Genomic DNA, 18,355 nt, shown 5'->3' with positions numbered 1-18,355 from the left:
TCATGAATGGATGCTAAAATTAGTGGGTTAAAGTATGATGAAAAAAGAGATATATACATAGTCTCAAGTTATCTCCCCACAAGATACTTATTAATTATAAAGAGCAAATAGTAACTTTACAATGGAGAAACCTGGCAAGATACCACCTTGACCAAGCGATCAAAGTCACTATCACGAGTAATAAGATACAGACATCATGAACCCCTAGATATGATGCACTGAGAAAGGCACAACATCACTTCTGAGGTACATCTGCCCCAAACGCATAACTCGAATTTAATCATGAGGAAGCATCCATCAAACCCAAATTAACATTTTGTGTATGTTAGCCTTAATTCTCCAACTAAAATTTAAGTTTTTCCAACTAAAATCTAGGTTTCTACCTATTACATATAATATGATCATATCATATATTCATTATGAATTTCTCAAATGTCTGTGAAAGTGCAGAGTAGAGAGTACGCCTTCAATCAAAATCTGATAAAGCAGCAATGCAATGTTTAGACTGGGTTACAGTCCTTGCAATGCCATTTCTATGTATACGACCCTGAAGCACTCACTCAATCCCTGGGAATAGATTTTCCACTCTATGAAATCAAGATACTTATACTATGTCTATTGCATTGGGTGGTTCTGAGGAACAAAAGAGATGATGCATATAAAGCTACTTTTGAAACCATAGAGCACTATGCCAATGGAAGCCATTATTATCAACACTTCATTTCACATAACAACAAAATAATTTCAAAGCTATTGTTTAAAACTAACAGTTTCAACGCACCTTGAAAATTGGAATCGGCCTGTGTTAAAATACTCAAGAACCCTCCTAAAAGATTTTTCACAGTTCCCTGAAGATTAAAGAGCAAAACATAAGAAATTAAATTTCTTACTTCATGAAAGCATGAAGCAACTGTAATGTCATAATAAATTATTTGATAGTCTACACATATATTATTTAAAAATAACTGGAAAGAATACTATGTGTAGGATTACACATGATTTTCATTTTGTTTTTGATACTGTTTTTATTTTCTGATTTTTCAAAACAATGACCATATATTAAAATTAAATACAATTTAAAAAATATTACCCATCTCAGAAATATACAAAAATTCATGGTTAGCCAATGACAACATTAATTTTTTATGTTACTTTAGAGAACTATGGAATTAGAAGATTTTTAGAATACCACTTACAGGTAAAAACATACCTAAGGTATTATAAAAGATAAATAATCATCTCAAATAATTTTCAGACAAGTTGGGTTATAAATAAGGAGATGAGTAATTAAATGGGGCATGAGTGAGATAAATATTGATCACATATAACTAAATGCATTTTTTACCTGTTGCATAAGTAGAAAAATATTCTTTTCTTTCTGCCTGATGATTTTCAAAAAACTCTCAAATACGTGGGCAAGTACATCAAGTTTGGCTTTACTAGTAGAAAGTAAATTTAATTCCAGCACACAAATCTCAGGATATATTATTTCCCCTTGAGTGAGATTTTTAAGTAAGTCATTTGGACTGCTTGATGCACTGAAACGTTCTGCTTCAGGGTTTAAGTCTACCTCTGAAAGGGGAAAAGAAAAGACTATTTTTATTCCCTAAACACTAATAAATATTTCAAATTTCATTCATCACTTAGATCTAGTGGCAAAGTTCTATTTATAATAAGATGCCCACAAAACCTTTTCCTACAACATGACTTTTGATTACAAAATGTATCCCGAATAATCAAGTCTTACAGATATTTTGAAGATAAATGAGTAGCCTTAAAAGTAATTTTGACGTTCAGTGGAACTACAAATATTATCAACAGTAATTTTTATAGACGTGATACAGATTTTACATATTCCTCTGACACAACTGGAAAAAAAATAGTATCCCAAACTTTCCAACTCCTAAAAACCTAAACCTAGTTCATTTGCCTGCCCATATCTCTGTGAAGATAGTAGGCTTGGCTATTGTTTGGATGAATTCTGTACTTTGTCTTCTTCAGAAGCAAGAAACAGACAAACACTGTCTCACTGAACATTCCATTTTGGAAAATTTAATTGATATGCTCCTGGAAAGAGACTGCTGTGCTCTTAAAAATTTTCATATAGTAAGAAATTTATAAAACTCCTACCTAGACCAGAATTCTTTAAATTAAGATCTAGTTAGCAAACTTATAAAAGGAGGAAATCTGTCATTATAAAATCAGTTGATTAAAAAAACACCATTAAACCAATATATTTTCAAAAAGGACCTGCTCAGAGGGTGGGGTGGGGGTGGGGGGAATTAGAGGAAGTTGGTCAAAAGGCACAAAACTTCCAGTTATAAGATAAATAAGTACTAGGGATGTAATGTACAATATGATGACTATAGGTAACACTGCTGTATGATATATAGGAGAGTTGTTAAGAGAGTAGATCCTAAGAGTTCTCATCACAAGGAAAAAGTTTTTTTCTTTTTATTATATCTATACGAGATGATGAATGTTAACCTACTGTGGTGATTATTTTACAATATATGTAAGTCAAACTGTCATGCTGTACGTCTTAAATTTATACAGTGATGTACGTCAATTATTTCTCAATAAAACTGGAAACGAACAAACAAAAAAAATAGTTTGTTTAATAAACCAAGTAAGCTATATGAATATAAATGTGTGTGTATATATATGTGTCTATATATATATACACATATAGATATTCTTTCAACTTGTGGCTGTTCTTTCATTTTTTTCACTCTCTTTATGGTTAAAAACAAAATGAAAAAGACACCTGCTATGAGTCCATCAAGCCCTTTAAGTAAGACATCAGTGATTATCCCCATTCACTTGAAGGGAAAGAGAAAATAACAAGTTTTAAACCCAGAAACAAAGGATCATATGCAATGTAGCTCTATCCTAAGGACAAGCTGGGCTATGGTGAACTAAGAAGAAATCTATGCTGCGGCATCCTTGGATGTCAGAAAGATGTCTGCATTCCTTATATTATTTAATCTGTATAATAAACTGCCTGAAATGCTCCTCCTGTCAATGTTTGTCTGGACAGGTCTTTTTTATTTAGGCCTCAATGTAAACATAACCTCTTCAGAGAGGACTCCCCTGACCACTCAATCACTATCACATCACCCTGCTTTATTTCTTCACACTGTTTATTTCTGATACTTATTGTCTTTTCCATTAGAATATATATGAAAACAGGGACTTTCTCCACCTTGTATTCTAAGGCACTCAGACAATGTTTGTGATAACAAAACATCTCTCATTGTTTTAAATTGCATATACGCATGCCGGAATTTGTTGTGAAGATCAAATAAAATGATGATGCAATGTGCTTTTTAAATTGTAAGGCAATAAAAATTCTAAAGTGGTATTACTATGAACCATTTTGCTAATTAACAATCTGACTTGCAAATCCAATCACAAGTACTTCAGTGACATTTTACCATCATGCCGGATTTCACTATCCTCAGGATTGCTTTCACTATCTGCTTCATAACCTTCTTCTTCAACCACAAGTTTAAAATTACAACACTGAGAATCCTCAGCTTCTTCTGAAAAATCACCAGGTTGGGATGATAACTCCTCTTCCGATTGATGACTCTATAAGATCAGTGTAATTAAAACGCAAAAGTTGTAATATTTGCTCATTTTTAGTAACAGAATATTTATTACTCAAAAGTCATTTTAAGGATAGCTTCAGTATTTTCTTTGAGAAAAAAATCTTAGGAATTGATATTAACTATTATAAAATACGAAATTCATGCAGCAAAATTTTCCAGAGACAACTTTATTAACACCTCAAAAAAGGGAATCTCTAACAGATTAAGCTATAGGTCATTTCAGTTTTACTGAAAAATAAATCTAAGAAATTTCATTCTAGTTACATAATAGGAAATAACTAAAAACCACAACGAGGTAGAATTATACTTCTTGCAACTTAATGCTAGTAAATATATATTATTTTTACACATTTGTTCATGAAAAAAGATTTTTTTCATAGGATTTTTATAAATAAAATGTTTCATAAATTAGATAACCAGAGAAGACATGAAAATTTTTCAAAGAGATTAATTTTAAGATTTCAGAATACAATTGTTTACATACAAGCATTTCACAAATGAAGAGTTTCAGCATTAACTTCCTGTGCAATATCTTGTGGCACAAAATTTTCCTTTTCTTATAAAAATGATACTAGTACCTTTACTTTAGAAAACATTTCACTTGAAGCTCAGAGTACTTTATCATTGCAACATTAATAAAAGGTGGAATAAAGTAGGCATTTTAACATTTTCTGATTACCCAATTGACTCAGTAATACGGTGAAGGCATATTTCCGTAAGTTTTTAAGTTATGACAAACAGTAACATAAAATATTATGGCAGAAGATTATAAAACGTCATATATATGGCTAGACCAAGGAATTAAGAGAGAAATTATATAAAGATAAAGGACAAGTGACAATTGATTAAAGGTAAAAGAAACATGAAAGGAGAGGGAAATGAACTAAATATGCACCACACTTTAGGGAAAAAAATTAAAACTGTTCTTTTAGAAAAAAGTTAACATGAACAACTAAAAAACTATGATTGCTATTTTCTATGCAAGAACTAATCATTTTTATGTTGAGTGATTTAAAATTAAAGTGAGTAGAGAGTTCTGGAAATATTAGCTGCACCAATATAGGATCAGAGAAGATGGCTGAGTTATCACCACCCCTGAATTATCATTTAATAAACTATCAGTATATGTAAGTCTTATCAAACCAAATAATATATTTCTGTCTTACTGGGAGTAATTCTCAGTAAATTTTCAGATTAGAAGAAGAAAAGCATGTCATATTGCTCTTCTTCTCTTTACGCGATAGGGCACTGAGCAAATATTATCCATCACAGATGATGGAGATACGACCCATCAAAGTCTCCTGGCCAAATCCTGGCCCATATGTTCTAACCACATTCGTCAGTGTCCTAGTCCCATCCCACACACTTCTGCCTCTGCTAGTCATACCCAAATGACACAACTGTTTGTGATTCATACCTTCTCAGTCATAGCATCATTATGTTCAAAATCTGCTGAATGAGTCCCCAGTGCAACTCGAAGCAGGGCATCAAATAAAGGCTTTGCTAATTCTGTTTCAATCACCTTTGACTGGGAAAGATGGTCCCTCATTTCAAACAATATATTTTCCACAGACAAGTTCTAAGGTAAAATAAAAGAGACTAAGAATATTAATAACACATTTTAAGAGAAAAATTAAAATAGTGACAAAAAATGATAAATTAATATTTACTTAACAAGTAAAAATCTAGCCCTTTAATTTGCAGTTAACATGAAAGTAAATTGACTGTATAAATATCTAGCTCTTACACAAACATCCTACTGTTATAATTAGTAATAACATTTTTATCTATCAAATGCTTTACTCATCTTATTGGGTTTTGAATTTCAATCTATCATAAATTAACTGTATCACAAAAAATGATTAGTTGAAACTTCAGAATTTTGATTAACCATCTCTAGATTTTACAAATTCCTTATTCTTAAAGATTCCTTAAGACTCTAAGAAGCACTTATATTCTAATCCTTATCTCTCCCTCCCTTCTTTACTCCTTCCCTTCTGTCCTTGAAGGGAACTCTTGCTGTTTGCCTATATTAGGTGATGAGGCCATAAAGATGGGTAAGAAACTGACTTCTCCCTTGAAGAATTCTTTCAGTCCAATGTGAGACACAGTTACACACAGACAAGATATGATGATGACCATACTAGAGCTATAAACACGGTACTCTGAGAACAGAGAAGAGAGAAGGTGCCTGAGAGACCTGTCAAAAGTGTCCCAGAGGAGCGGTTGTATGAAGTGGACAATGAAGAACAAGTAGGAGACAGCAGACATAGAAACAGAGGGAGAGAATATGCCAGGCAGAAGAACATGTACAAAAGTACAGAAATAATGACAAAGAATGGCATCTTGAGAAGCTGTCAGCTCAGTATGGCTGATTACAGCGTGGTGAAGGACGGCAGGAAATGAAGCTAAACAAGGAAGTGAAAGCAAGACTGTGAAGGGCTTTGTATGCTATCCTAAGGAGTGTGGAGTTTAATTGTGAGCAATGTGGAAGCATCAAGATGTTTTAGACAAGAGGCAATATGGAGGTTGGAGCTGCAGTAGGAGAGCCTGTTGGCTGACAGAACAGTTAGGGTGAGTTAGCAAGGAAAGAAGGGATCTGTCAAATTCGAAGCTTCCTTAGAAGCAGGGCCTGCAACTGTGGATTCCTTTTTTGTTGAGAAGTGCTCTCAGGAGAAATTTGTAAAGGCGTGAGGGAAGCAGAGTATGTTGGGAGAAGAATCCAGGCAAGGATGTGGTTTCAGAATAAATGTCTATCCCCAGCCTAATTCCATGGGAAGCTCTGGAGCCTGAACTGCACCACAGAGATTGTCCCACTCCCTAGAGCCATATCCATCAGTCATTGGCTATGAACACCCTTCCCAGGCATCTCTAGATCGAGCATCTCCTGTGAGCAAAGGGCAATCCATGGGAGATAGGCGCAGATGTGAGTCCTTAGCAGCCAACACCTGCAATAAATTGTGGATGGGTACATCAGCTTGGTAAAGGGGATCTGGGCAGGGCACCAAATAGCATCACACCAAGATTGTAAAGTTTGAACTTTGAAACATAATATCCATTATTACTCATCTGACATTTAATGTATATCTATGGCCTTTCAGGTTTGGTAAATTTGTCACACATGGGTTTTGCATTCCAAACTAAACTGTAAGCTTCTTGCGGGCAAGTAGTGGGTCATGTACTCCTCTGAGTTCTCCACAGTACCTGGTACTATGCTAAGCATACAGGAGCTTCTCAAAACTTACACTCTTTGGTAAAACAAAATGACAATAGTATTACGTCAGAACTTTACACAACAGCTGGACAAAGGACAAGTTATTACCTGATTAGGTAACTCCAATTCCATCTTTTGCTGACTAGCTCTGGTGCTATGAAGACAAATGGCCAGAAGGGCTTCCAAAAGTCGTATGCTCTGAAGTGAGATCTCATAAATGCTCTCTCGTTCTTGACTCATAAATATCTTTGCTTCCTCAGAAGCAGCTTTAGCAGCTGAAATTTGTTCCACATTTATGGAAGAAATATGCTGTGACTCTAATTTACCTAAACTCTCAGCACTTGTTTTTAGACTATCCAGTTCTGATAGTGTGGGGTCACTCCTTACAGTCAAAGATACTAAATCTTCCTTCATAGTTATCTCAGATTCAGAAGTTCTGTTTAAATCTTGGTTTTCATTTACATTTGTATCTCCTTCCTTTTTGCCTTGTTCTTCTTCATGACTTCTGAATAGTTTCTGTATTATCATAAATATTAATTTATGGCACATTCCGAAACCACCAAGCCTATAAAACTGTTTCTGGAAAACTGGACTCAACATGTAGATCCAACGACACATTGACCAAATATCTGCTGCTTGATGCATATGTTCAGGAGAAGGCAAGACAAGGCTCTCGAGAGATAAACATGGCAGCACGTGATGCAAAGGCTCACTTGCAGTACTGTCATAGCCAGAAGTATCTTCCGAATCGTTGGCTGACTCTCTATCAGATTCTGCTTCTTTACTTACACATAAGAATGCCACACAGAGGAACAGGTTTACCATGTTGATATGAACATCCTGGTTAACAGCCCTCTGCTTCTTTGGATAAGCTTCTTTGAGGCCTGCATAAAATTTGCTAAGACTCTGAGGAGAATCTGAATAAGCTTGCTGGTTATGAAAAGAAGTACCTGAATTTAAAGATGACAACTCCTTCTGTTCAATGTCTATCCCATCAATACCTGGAACTGAAGAATCTTTCTGTTGTTCTCCTAGGCTGATTATCAAGGTTTCAAATGCTTTTAGGGAATGACTTCGAATATCATCTAAGTAATTTAATTCAATTATTTGATTTACTCCATTACAACTTAAAAACAAATCTCTTATTACCCTGTGAGAGAAAAAAGAACATATAAGAGATTTTATATATAGAAACATCATTTATAAATAGGTACATATACTATTTAAATATGCCATTGCTGCATGTGCTGTATACTAAACACTACCTAATTTAATTCATCAATTATTTGGCTGAAGTTCTTATATATAAGCAGGATCTCAAGTTATTTTCTAATTACTTTCACATCCTTCTTTAAATACTGTATATATGGCTCAGGCAGAATTTGAAAAGAAAGGATTACATGCGTCCCAAGTTAAATGAAGTAATGCAGGGAAGGATATTTTTCTCCAAATGGCAAATTCTATATAAATTCTAGATGCCACAACCACCATCATACTTGAGGCGGACATTCTGAAAGCAGGCAGGCATTTGTGTGTCCATTTGTCTGTCTGTCTGATGGTTCACTCATGACGTTTTGTTTTAAATCTGCACCTCATAAAGGGAAAGAACCAAACTACAGACCTGAAGATTTTCAGTTCTGTCTCAGGTGAGACTCATGGGTGTGGATCACTGGAATTCTAGTAATAACTTTAACATAAATCATCTCAGCAAAGACCCAGGTTGTCCACAAATATGCCAAGGAGTTACAAAACTTTCAATTCAAAGTCAGTTCTATCTAAACAATGTCAGAATGTCAGGAATTAGAAGGAAAAACGATTGTAAAGATAACGATGATAGGTTATATTTTAAGTTTTTAAAATGGTATATGCATTAATTTGAAAGGCCAGACTATCTATCAAAAGCAAGCTTTATTTATAAAATTATTTTTTAAGTACCAGACTTGATGATCACAAAATCTGGAAGATCCTCTGGTAGAATTCTATGTAATTTTAATTTTCTTCTTTTTGCTTTTCTGTATTTTCTAATTTTTCTACATATATTGCTTAAGTAATAAATGTAAATATGGTATTTAAAAAATAATAATCTCGGGGACCGGCCCAGGAGCGTAGTGGTTAAGCTTGCGTGCTCCGCTTCGGCAGCCCAGGGTTTGCAGGTTCGGATCCTGGGCGCGGACCTATGCACTGCTTATCAAGACATGCTGTGGCAGGCGTCCCACATAAAATAGAGGAAGACGGCCACAGATGTTAGCTCAGGGCCAACCTTCCTCAGCAAAAAGAGGAGGATTGGCAACAGACTTTAGTTCAGGACTAATCTTCCTCACCAAAAAAAAAATATATATATATATAATAATAATAATAATCTCCTTAATTCCACTGCCTTGATAAATAATTATCACATCATATATGTGCATATTTTACACAGTTGTAAATAAGTGGACAATATTTTTAATTGTGTACATTTTATCTACAAAATATTATAGGCATTTTCTCATGTTCCAACATGATATTTGTAAACATTATTTTTTTATTTTTGTGAGGAAGATCAGCTCTGAGCTAACATCTGATGCCAATCCTCCTTTTATTCCTGAGGAAGACTGGCCCTGAGCTAACATCCATACTCATCTTCCTCTACTTTATATGGGATGCTGCCACAGCATGGCTCGACAAGCAGTGCGTCTGTGTGCGCCCAGGATCCAAACCGGTGAACCCTGTGCTGCTGCAGTGGAGCGTGCGCACTTAACCGCTTGTGCCACAGGGCCGGCCCCCTGTAAACATTATTTTTAATTGCCAATGATATTACATCAAGTAAATACAAAATAATTAATTTAACCTTGTCCCTGCTGGTGGATATCTATGTTGTGTCCATTTTTTCTCAGAAATAATTTAAAACTTGACGTTTTTTTTTCACTGAGAAATTAAAATCAATGCCTCTATCCTCTCCTCTATAACCACTTCAGTAAAAATAAACAAAGAAAGAAAGAAATGGTAAAAAATCTGACTTGGGATGGGAACTTTTTTTGTTGTTAAACTAAAATTAAATCCTAGGAAAGAATAAAACATAAAGATGATTACACTACTAATAAGGCCCTGGAGTTATCAGGGTTAGAAGTTCAAATGCACACACTTTATCACCCACTCAAAAGCATATAATGAGAAAAAAATATCTACATACATACACACATACAAACCTTGATTTAAGGAGGGCAGGCAGAGTTTTTAAATAAATCTGAAGCACTTCCTGAGGCAAGCACTGGTTATGATGGCTACACACATGAGTTCGTGCAGAAGTAATGCTGAGGTGTTGACAATGATGTGCTAATTCAACTCCTCTTTGGAGCACAGGATTAAATATGTAATTATACAATTTCCACTGAACAATTACATTGCCTTTCTGGATTAAATTGCATATGTGATTTGCAATCTGTATGCTATGTAATCTGTCTTCTTCAAAAACAAAATTCTGATAAGCCTCTAAGGCATCCCATTTCCACAACAAGTCTTCAGATCCACTGCTGGGCAGGATCCCTTGAAATCTGCAAGAAGGACTCGATAAACCTGAGGAAGGTTCAGCATCCCATGAGTTTTCATGCAATGTCTCTTCTAATTTGGCTAGTTGATCAGAGTCAACAGTACAGATATTGCAAGCTGCTTTTTTAAGTTTTTGTGATATCTCGGCTCCTCCTAACTGATCCAAAATAAGTTTGTTAAGGATATTCAATATATGCTGCTGAAAATTTTTCAGTGCTGGCAACTTAAAAGCATGGAGCAAAGGAATGATTACAGATTTGGGATCCATACAACAGCATATTCCGATGTTATGAACACCTGATAGAACCTGGACACAAGTGCTGCTCAAGGAAGCCTGTAGAAGTAAGCGTAAGCACTGATGAGCACACACTGCAATACAACAGCACCGCTCAGGATAATACACATCTCCATCTACAGTCTCTTCAAATGGGTTTTTCGAAATTGAAACTGGAAGACCTGAGAGATCTCTGTGGTGATGCATAAAGTGAGAATATTCACATCGCCTGTGCCTTTTTCTTGTACACATTGAATGATGAAGTTGCTCTGATTTCACTTTTTTGACAGTGCTCATTATTTTCATCACACTATTTATCAGGGCTTTCAAATATTCTGAGGCCTCCGTAGAAATTCCATCTCTTAAAACCACCCATTCCATTTGAAGTACTGCTGTTTCAAATAAATTAAATCCATGAAGCTGAATGAATTCCTGAACTAAATCCATGGCTTGACTGAAAAAGAAGGGATTTGAAGCTGCACTTTGAAGACAACAGATCAGGATCTGCAGAATTCCTTTCAGAAGCTCAGGTAAAAGAAGGGCTCGATGACAATACTTTGAAAACACAAAACCTTCCTGAACCTCCTGTAGTGTTTTCTTTTGTCTTGGTGCAAAAGAGTCAGGCTGCTTTTCTAGGCAAGTTCTAATTTTTAAAGCTGCTCTAAGCAATTCAGTTAAATTTTTTCTAAGACTTTCTGGCATCATCTCTGCAGTACTAATATCTACTGACATAAGATGCAACACTGTTCGAAATAGCATCCGTTGAATCAAAGCTACCGGTTCTTCAGTCCAACCTGCAGAAACCATCTGACTCTCCAAATTGTCGCTTAGATTACCACAGTCCCCAAACCCTGCTAGGAATTCAGTCAGTGTGGGCACTACACTGGCTGCTAGAGCAGAATTATGATTCAAGGTAATGTCAAACTTACAAACTTTCTCTAATAAAGATAACAAAACATGACATAAGTCAAATGGAGAATTGTTCACGTGACTGATAATAGACAAGGCAGCTGTCTCACTTAAAACGTCAGTGTTTGACTCCTGTCTTGGAATAATCTCTCTGGAATTTTCCAAAGCCATGGTATCAGGAGGAGTCTGCTCTTCTTTGGTTGATAAGTGGTCAAGTTTAGCTGTTAGGTGGTCTTCTTTAGGAGACTGTGTTACAAAATGCTGTAGCAGAGGGGGCCTTTTATGCTTATTCACTGCTATACTTTTGTCATCTGAATTGGCTTCTGAATCTGAGGTGGAGAGCTGCGTCTTTCTTGCATCTCTTATAGAATAGCGATGGGTAATTTTACGCTGTCGTCTGCTTTTTTGAAAAATGTTTACTTTTGCAGAAACCTGACCTGATGGGGCACTTCCTTCTAAATATAGTTTTTCCTGAGTAGATCTTTGTGAACTTGAGATCTTTTCTTTGGTCAGGATTATATCAGCTGAGAATGGTAGATTAAAATCTATGAAATGAAGAAAGAAAGTTTAGAATTCCTTAAAACGTTTTAAAATTCAATTTGCATAGGTGATTACCCTCTTATTTATCATCCACTTTAGGAGTTTATCCTCGGTATATTTTTACCATGGCGCTGATTTCCTTTAGTTATTTGTTATGTCTCTGGGTCACTTCTCCCTACACTTATCCTTCTCATACTAGGTACCAGGTAGCATTGGTTCAAAGGATTCAAATGGATTTTGAAAACAACAAAGGAGAATAGAATTAGGAAAGTAATCTGATTTAAACCATATATTGCACTCTATCATCAACATAAGAGACTCTTTAGATTATCTGGTATTTAGCATTATTGTTCATACTATTTTACGAATCTCCTCTAATAGCGCCATTAGATGAGATACTGGGGATTTTACATACTCAAAAATAGTATTTAGTTCATAGCCCTGATATAACTTAAGAACTTTAAGATTTTTCAAAATTATTTCAAAATCTTCAGTAGATACCAAATGTTCTCCAAGACTGAGGTTAAAAGAGTTCTTCATTCAAAATATTTACTGAGCGTGCCATGCACTGAACTAGGCGCAGGTATAGGCATCACTGCTTCATCTTCAGTGCCAGAAACTAGGGCCTGCCATGTGGTCAGCACTTAATACCTATTTCTTGGGGGAATGAATAAACCTTCCTTACTAATTAATAACATAATGGAATTGGTCTTTCCTTTTGCAATAATGTGTAAAAAGAGCTATATGAAAATTATAGCTGTAATTTAGAATGAATAAATAAAAATCTGTAAATAAAAGATATGTGCTTTAATTAAGAGAAGGAGGGGGAAATTAAAAGGAGTCTGACAAATTACAACTATGCAAAAGATGCAATGAAGACAACTTCCCCAAAAGAACAGTAATCAGATTTCATAAGTGATTAACAATTTGTGAATTCTACAAATTCAGAAGAAAATAAGAGCAGAGAGTTAATGAATCAACAAATAAGCAGGAAAACAATATTATAAGACTTTAGATAACTCCCTAAAAACAAAGCTCCGTATCAGAAATGTATTAATGCATATATGCCATTAAAATATAATACAGAAGGATTCTTTTTTAATCTGACAGAGCCTTAAACATCTCACAATTGGTATATCCCAGAATTGGTCAAGGGGGAAGACTGTTAATCCCTCTACTGAAACATTTAAACTAAATTTCATATACTTAATATGATATATATATTTTCAAAATCAGAAATTAAAAATATGTATTGACCTTAAGTGTAATAATGCTACCCAGCCTTGAAACAAAATATTACTTCAAATTTATCCTTTAAAAACAACATTAGAAAAACGAAACTAAACAACAAAAGTCATTGATAGAGTACGGGTAATAGAAAGCAGTCTTTAAGCAAATAAACTTTCATTTCTTTCTTCAAACTTTTCACTGTCCATTTGTCAGATGTTATGTTGCATACCTAGATTTACTCCTTTTGTTAAGTGTTCTGCTTCTTCATATATTTTCTAATCGTCATTACATTTTATTAATCTCCTAAGAAGCACTACAGTTTTTTTATTATTAGAAGAAATAAAAATGAGTTTGCCTAAGGAATTTTTCATATTAAGTATCGTACTAATATAACTGTTCTGAATTTGAACTGTATCAACCATTAAGGCAGAAGTAACTTTTCAAGGGACTTTTTTACCCAGTGGAATTTTGATAACACAAGTGATATGATAAAGAAAAGGCAAATGATAAAGAAAAGAAACATACCTGTTGCCTTTTCTTCTTGAACAGGTATCTTCCACACCAGTGGAAGGAGTGACAGAAGAAGAGTAAGCAGTTCTTCTCTACATGTCAATGCCTATATTAGAAACAAAAGAATCCTTTACGTTCTGAGGTCATGAGACATTAATTCCTAATACCTTGTCTTAAATTGAACCAAAAAATCCTTTTTCTTGAAAGGTTGCATTTGAGAAGCTAAGAATCAAATTAACCTATCTTAAATCCAATTAAAGCTGTGATACTTTTCAATTTATAAGCCTTTCCAATGACAGAAGAATGTAAGAGTATTTGACAGTATTTAGCACATTCTTGCTGATTTTTCCAAAAAGAGCTGTTATTACCACCATGCACATCACAAGAATTCCTCACCTATGAAAAAACAAATTTGCTAGGTGAAAATGAAAAGTTAAGCTCTATTAACTAGCAAACGAATAATATGAAGTTACTAGAAAAACAGTCTTCATGCAGTTAAATGTAAAACTCAGAGAACACAATTTTAAAAAGAGAAATTGACATTATTAATAATATATATAAAGAGAGAAAGACTTATTAGTCAAGGTAATCCAATAAATATTTATTGACTGTACACTATGTCCACAATACTTACTGTCTTATCCTTTCTGGAGGATATGGCCCAAGCCCCGGAGAAGGTCCCTTCATTTGGTCCATAAAATACATACACACAAACAGTTAAAGAACAATAGAAGGTATGTAGTATAAGTAAGTACTCAGAGGTGGGACAGGTATTCAGAAAAAGAAGTTCAGATAAAGGAGCAATCATTATCAGTTAGAAGCGTGGAAGTGGGACTAGAGCTAGAGAGCTAGACTTGGACACTTAGGACATGGGTGGTCAAGGAATTAATGACAAATTAACTTTAAATTATTCACATTGATCAGTGGGGAGGGAGCCAGGGTAATACAATCAGATTTGCTTGTTAGAAAGACCACTCTAGCCACTGTATAGAAGACAGAATTGGGGGCAGAGGGGAAGGTATCAATCAGTGTTAGAAGCAGGGAAACAATAACTCAGATGAGACATAATGATGATCTCAAGTTCTCTGACAGTAAAATTGAAAAGGAGACATATTTGAGAAACTACAAAGAAAAACTGAAATGACTTGCAGTTGATTATCTATGGGGTATAAGGGAGAAAAAGAAAGATCTAAAAGAACTTGAAGTTTTCTGGTTTAGGCAACTAGGTGACTGACAATGTACTCACCAAGACAGGAATTTAGGAGTGGTATTAGGTTGGGGTAAAGATGACCGATTCACTTTTTAGACATATTAAGTTTGAAATATCTGTGGGATATCCAAATGGAGACAGCTTTTTAGTAAACAGTTGGATATATAGATCTGGAGCTCAAGAAAAAGATGTGAAGTACATAACAAGACTTGGGAGTCCTTGGGGCAGAAGTCAAGGACATACGTGCGACCTCCTAGGGAGAGTGTGCAGAACGATAAGAGAAGACTGATGAGAACGGAGCTTCAGAGAACAACATTTAAAGAATTAAGGATGGTAGTGCTGAAGAAGGGCCTGAAAGGAGACTGAGAAATAGCTTCCCAAAAGAGAAGCAGAACCAGAGAAATCAAGGGAAGAGAGTCGTTCAGGAAAGAAAAGTGTTAACCGGGTCAAGAGCTGTTGTTCTTTAGTTGTGTAAGATGTTAGAAAAGCATTTAGCAAGTAGAAGGTCACTGATGACCTTAACAAACACAGTTTTAATGGAGTGATTAGGATACAAGGCAGATTACAATAGGCTGAAGAGTTGAAAGGAATGAGAAAGCAGAGACCTAGCATTCTGACTATTCCTTCTGGTGTCCTGGTTATGAAAAGGCTCAGAATTCTTTAAAAGTAACATCTAAACTCCTTTTCAGGCTTAGAGGACCTTTTACAACATGATTACTACTGACTTGTCCAGTTCCAGCTGCCACCACCACACCTGACCCCTCCCCACAGGTCCAGCTCTTAAGGGTTTCCTGAACACCACTGGCCTTTGTACTCAACACGTCTTCCTCACATACACTGCTCTTGCAGTACTCCTATCACCATCCTCCCATCTGCCAAAGGCCAACTCATTCTTCAGGTCTTAGTTCCTCTGTGGGGAGACTTCTCTAGTCCCCCTTTGGTAAAGTTAGGTTTCATGTTCCTGATTTACTTCCAGTACAGCAACCAATTTGCTGACTGTTAATGTCTGAATGCCAATTTCCCTCTTTTATTCATTCAATAAATACTTATTGAGCCCCTATTCTGTGCCAGACACTTTGGATGCAGTGGTGAACAAGGAGGACAATATTCACATTCTCACAAAGCTGACGCTCGAGCAGGGGAGACGGAAAATAATGGGTACAAATAAGAAATTTGCAGACAGAATGTTGTACTATGAAGAAAATTAAACAGGGGAGGGATTACAGAGTGATGAAAAGGGGGACATTTAGATAGGCTCTTTAGGATGGGCCACTTGAGCAGATAATTGATGAGAAGAAGGAATCCATGCAAAGATTTGGAGGAAAAGGGCTTCTAGGAAGTATATAAAAGGTTGGAAATGGGGTTGGCTTTTTCATAGAATAGCAAGCAGGCCAGTGTGGCTGGAGCATAGTAAGGGGGAGAGTGTTAGGAGATAAGGCTGGAGGGGCTAGGTCAGTAATGTGGACAGTGCCAGATCTAAGGCGGCCTTGTGGGCCATGTGAAGGAGTTTGGATTTATCTCTAAATACAATGGGAAACTTTTCCAAACCTACTTTCCAGTCCTCTTTCAGAGCATGGACTCCAAGGCTCAAGACCTAGTCCTTAGCAATCGTCCCTCTTTCCTGCCACTCAATGTTAATAAACATTATCTGCATAAATGACTTTCAACTCTGGATGCAAAGTAAAAATTGTGTCAAAAGGCCCCATTTCCATGTGCTTTATTTGAAATTAGCAAGACTAAAGACATCTGGATAACATTTCCATGTACAGCTCATACTCAGTATGTACCTCAACATCTTTTAAAATGCCAGCAAAATGTATATGGTCTTTAAAAGAAAATGTAGACCAATTTTGGGCACATTATTCCTGTAGAGTCCTCCTTAATCTGAGTCTTTATCTTTAGCAGATGAACTAATAACATTGTAATAGAGCTTGCAGAAACCTCAAAGGTGTGTGAAGAAGTGCTACAGACATGCTGTCCTTATAATTTAGCCCGTGCTCCACAACAATACACTGGCAAATCATTACTGCTATGTAAACAGGCATTCCTGCCTCCTGGTCTCTGCATGACACAGTCTGGAGCTTCTCTCACTCCTTCCTACTTAGCTAAGGGATCCCTCACTACCTTCAAGGCCCAGCCCCAGCAACACCTCTTCTGTGAAGCTTTTCCTTCCACATTAACCCATAGTTACTGTTCTCCTCGCTCAGGACTTCATGCCTGTTGCCCCCATTTCAACCAAGTGGATTAGTCCTTGGAAATGGGCTTTTCAAAAGAATGAGACTGAAGCAAGCGCAAGTTTTTGTTTTTTGCCACCTCTGCTGGAATTGCAGTCTTGAGGAGGACACTCCTCACCTCCCTGCTGCCCAATACAACAGTGGGGGCAGCTCTCTCTAATCCTCTGGACCTATTACTTTTTTAGGTAACATATAAGCCCAGATTTATTTATCCTTTCGAGTTCCAAAGAAATCACATAGTAATTCTATCCTTTTGCAAGTCACGAAATCTTTTTCTCTCATGTGTTGGCACTCTGGCAAACTAGAATTTGCAGCCCTCTGTTTCAAACTAAGCTCTAGTTTTATCCCCCAAGGTGCTAAGTATGCACAGTAGTCACAGCATCCAGAGGAATGGGGTGTTACCTCATGCCATCCAAGTGGAAAGTTCTCAAATGAGATATTAGGCAATATATGCTATAAACAGATCCATTCCCTGGCTATTCCTAATCTGTCCAATCTATAGAAATCAACACCACTCTTCATTTAATACCTACATTTTTATGTTTCCCTTCTGCAGGGAAAGTGACTGTCATGCCTTTTTTTTTCCCCCTTGGTGAGGAAGATTAGCCCTGAGCTAACATCCAACGCCAATCCTCTTCTTTTTGCTGAGAAAGACTGGCCCTGGGCTAACATCCATGCCCAAATTCCTCTATTTTTATATGGGACATCGCCACAGCATGGCTTGACAAGTGGTGCATCGGTGCGCTCCTGGGATCTGAACCTGTGAACCCTGGCCTGCCGAAGCGGAGTGCATGCACTTAACCCCTACACCACCGGGCCGACCCTGTCACGCTTTTTTAATTTCCCATAGCAATAATAAACAGTAAAATTACTCTCATTCAGGTGGTAATTTTCCAGTTCAATTCAAGAAACATATTTTAAGTACCTATCAGGTGCCAGGCACTGTCCTTTTCACCACTCTATGGTTTAGACTGGATTTTATAGTAATTGCCTGTCCTAGTCATTCAGAAGCAGTGGTGGCAGGATGGGAGAGAAAGGGAAAGTGAGTCAGGGGGAAGGGCTGAGATTCCAAATCAGATCAATGCCTAGGAA

At 36.2% G+C, this 18,355-nt stretch overlaps 1 protein-coding gene across 1 annotated transcript in view; it reads right to left on the bottom strand.

Moving 5' to 3' along the window:
• Nucleotides 1-18,355, bottom strand: part of LYST (lysosomal trafficking regulator) — a 179,766-nt gene that overhangs the window by 125,562 nt on the left and 35,849 nt on the right. The window contains exons 4-10 of the mRNA XM_058542978.1: nt 13,835-13,925; nt 10,017-12,084; nt 6,937-7,978; nt 5,032-5,193; nt 3,438-3,594; nt 1,346-1,572; nt 782-848 (exon numbers count right to left, since the gene is read on the bottom strand). Coding sequence (XP_058398961.1) covers nt 782-848; nt 1,346-1,572; nt 3,438-3,594; nt 5,032-5,193; nt 6,937-7,978; nt 10,017-12,084; nt 13,835-13,925 — 3,814 coding nt within the window. The remainder of the gene's footprint in view (nt 1-781; nt 849-1,345; nt 1,573-3,437; nt 3,595-5,031; nt 5,194-6,936; nt 7,979-10,016; nt 12,085-13,834; nt 13,926-18,355) is intronic.

This window comes from Diceros bicornis, chromosome 6 (assembly GCF_020826845.1).
Source record: "Diceros bicornis minor isolate mBicDic1 chromosome 6, mDicBic1.mat.cur, whole genome shotgun sequence".
Lineage (NCBI taxonomy): Eukaryota > Metazoa > Chordata > Mammalia > Perissodactyla > Rhinocerotidae > Diceros > Diceros bicornis.
This window is presented reverse-complemented; position numbering and strand designations above follow the sequence as displayed.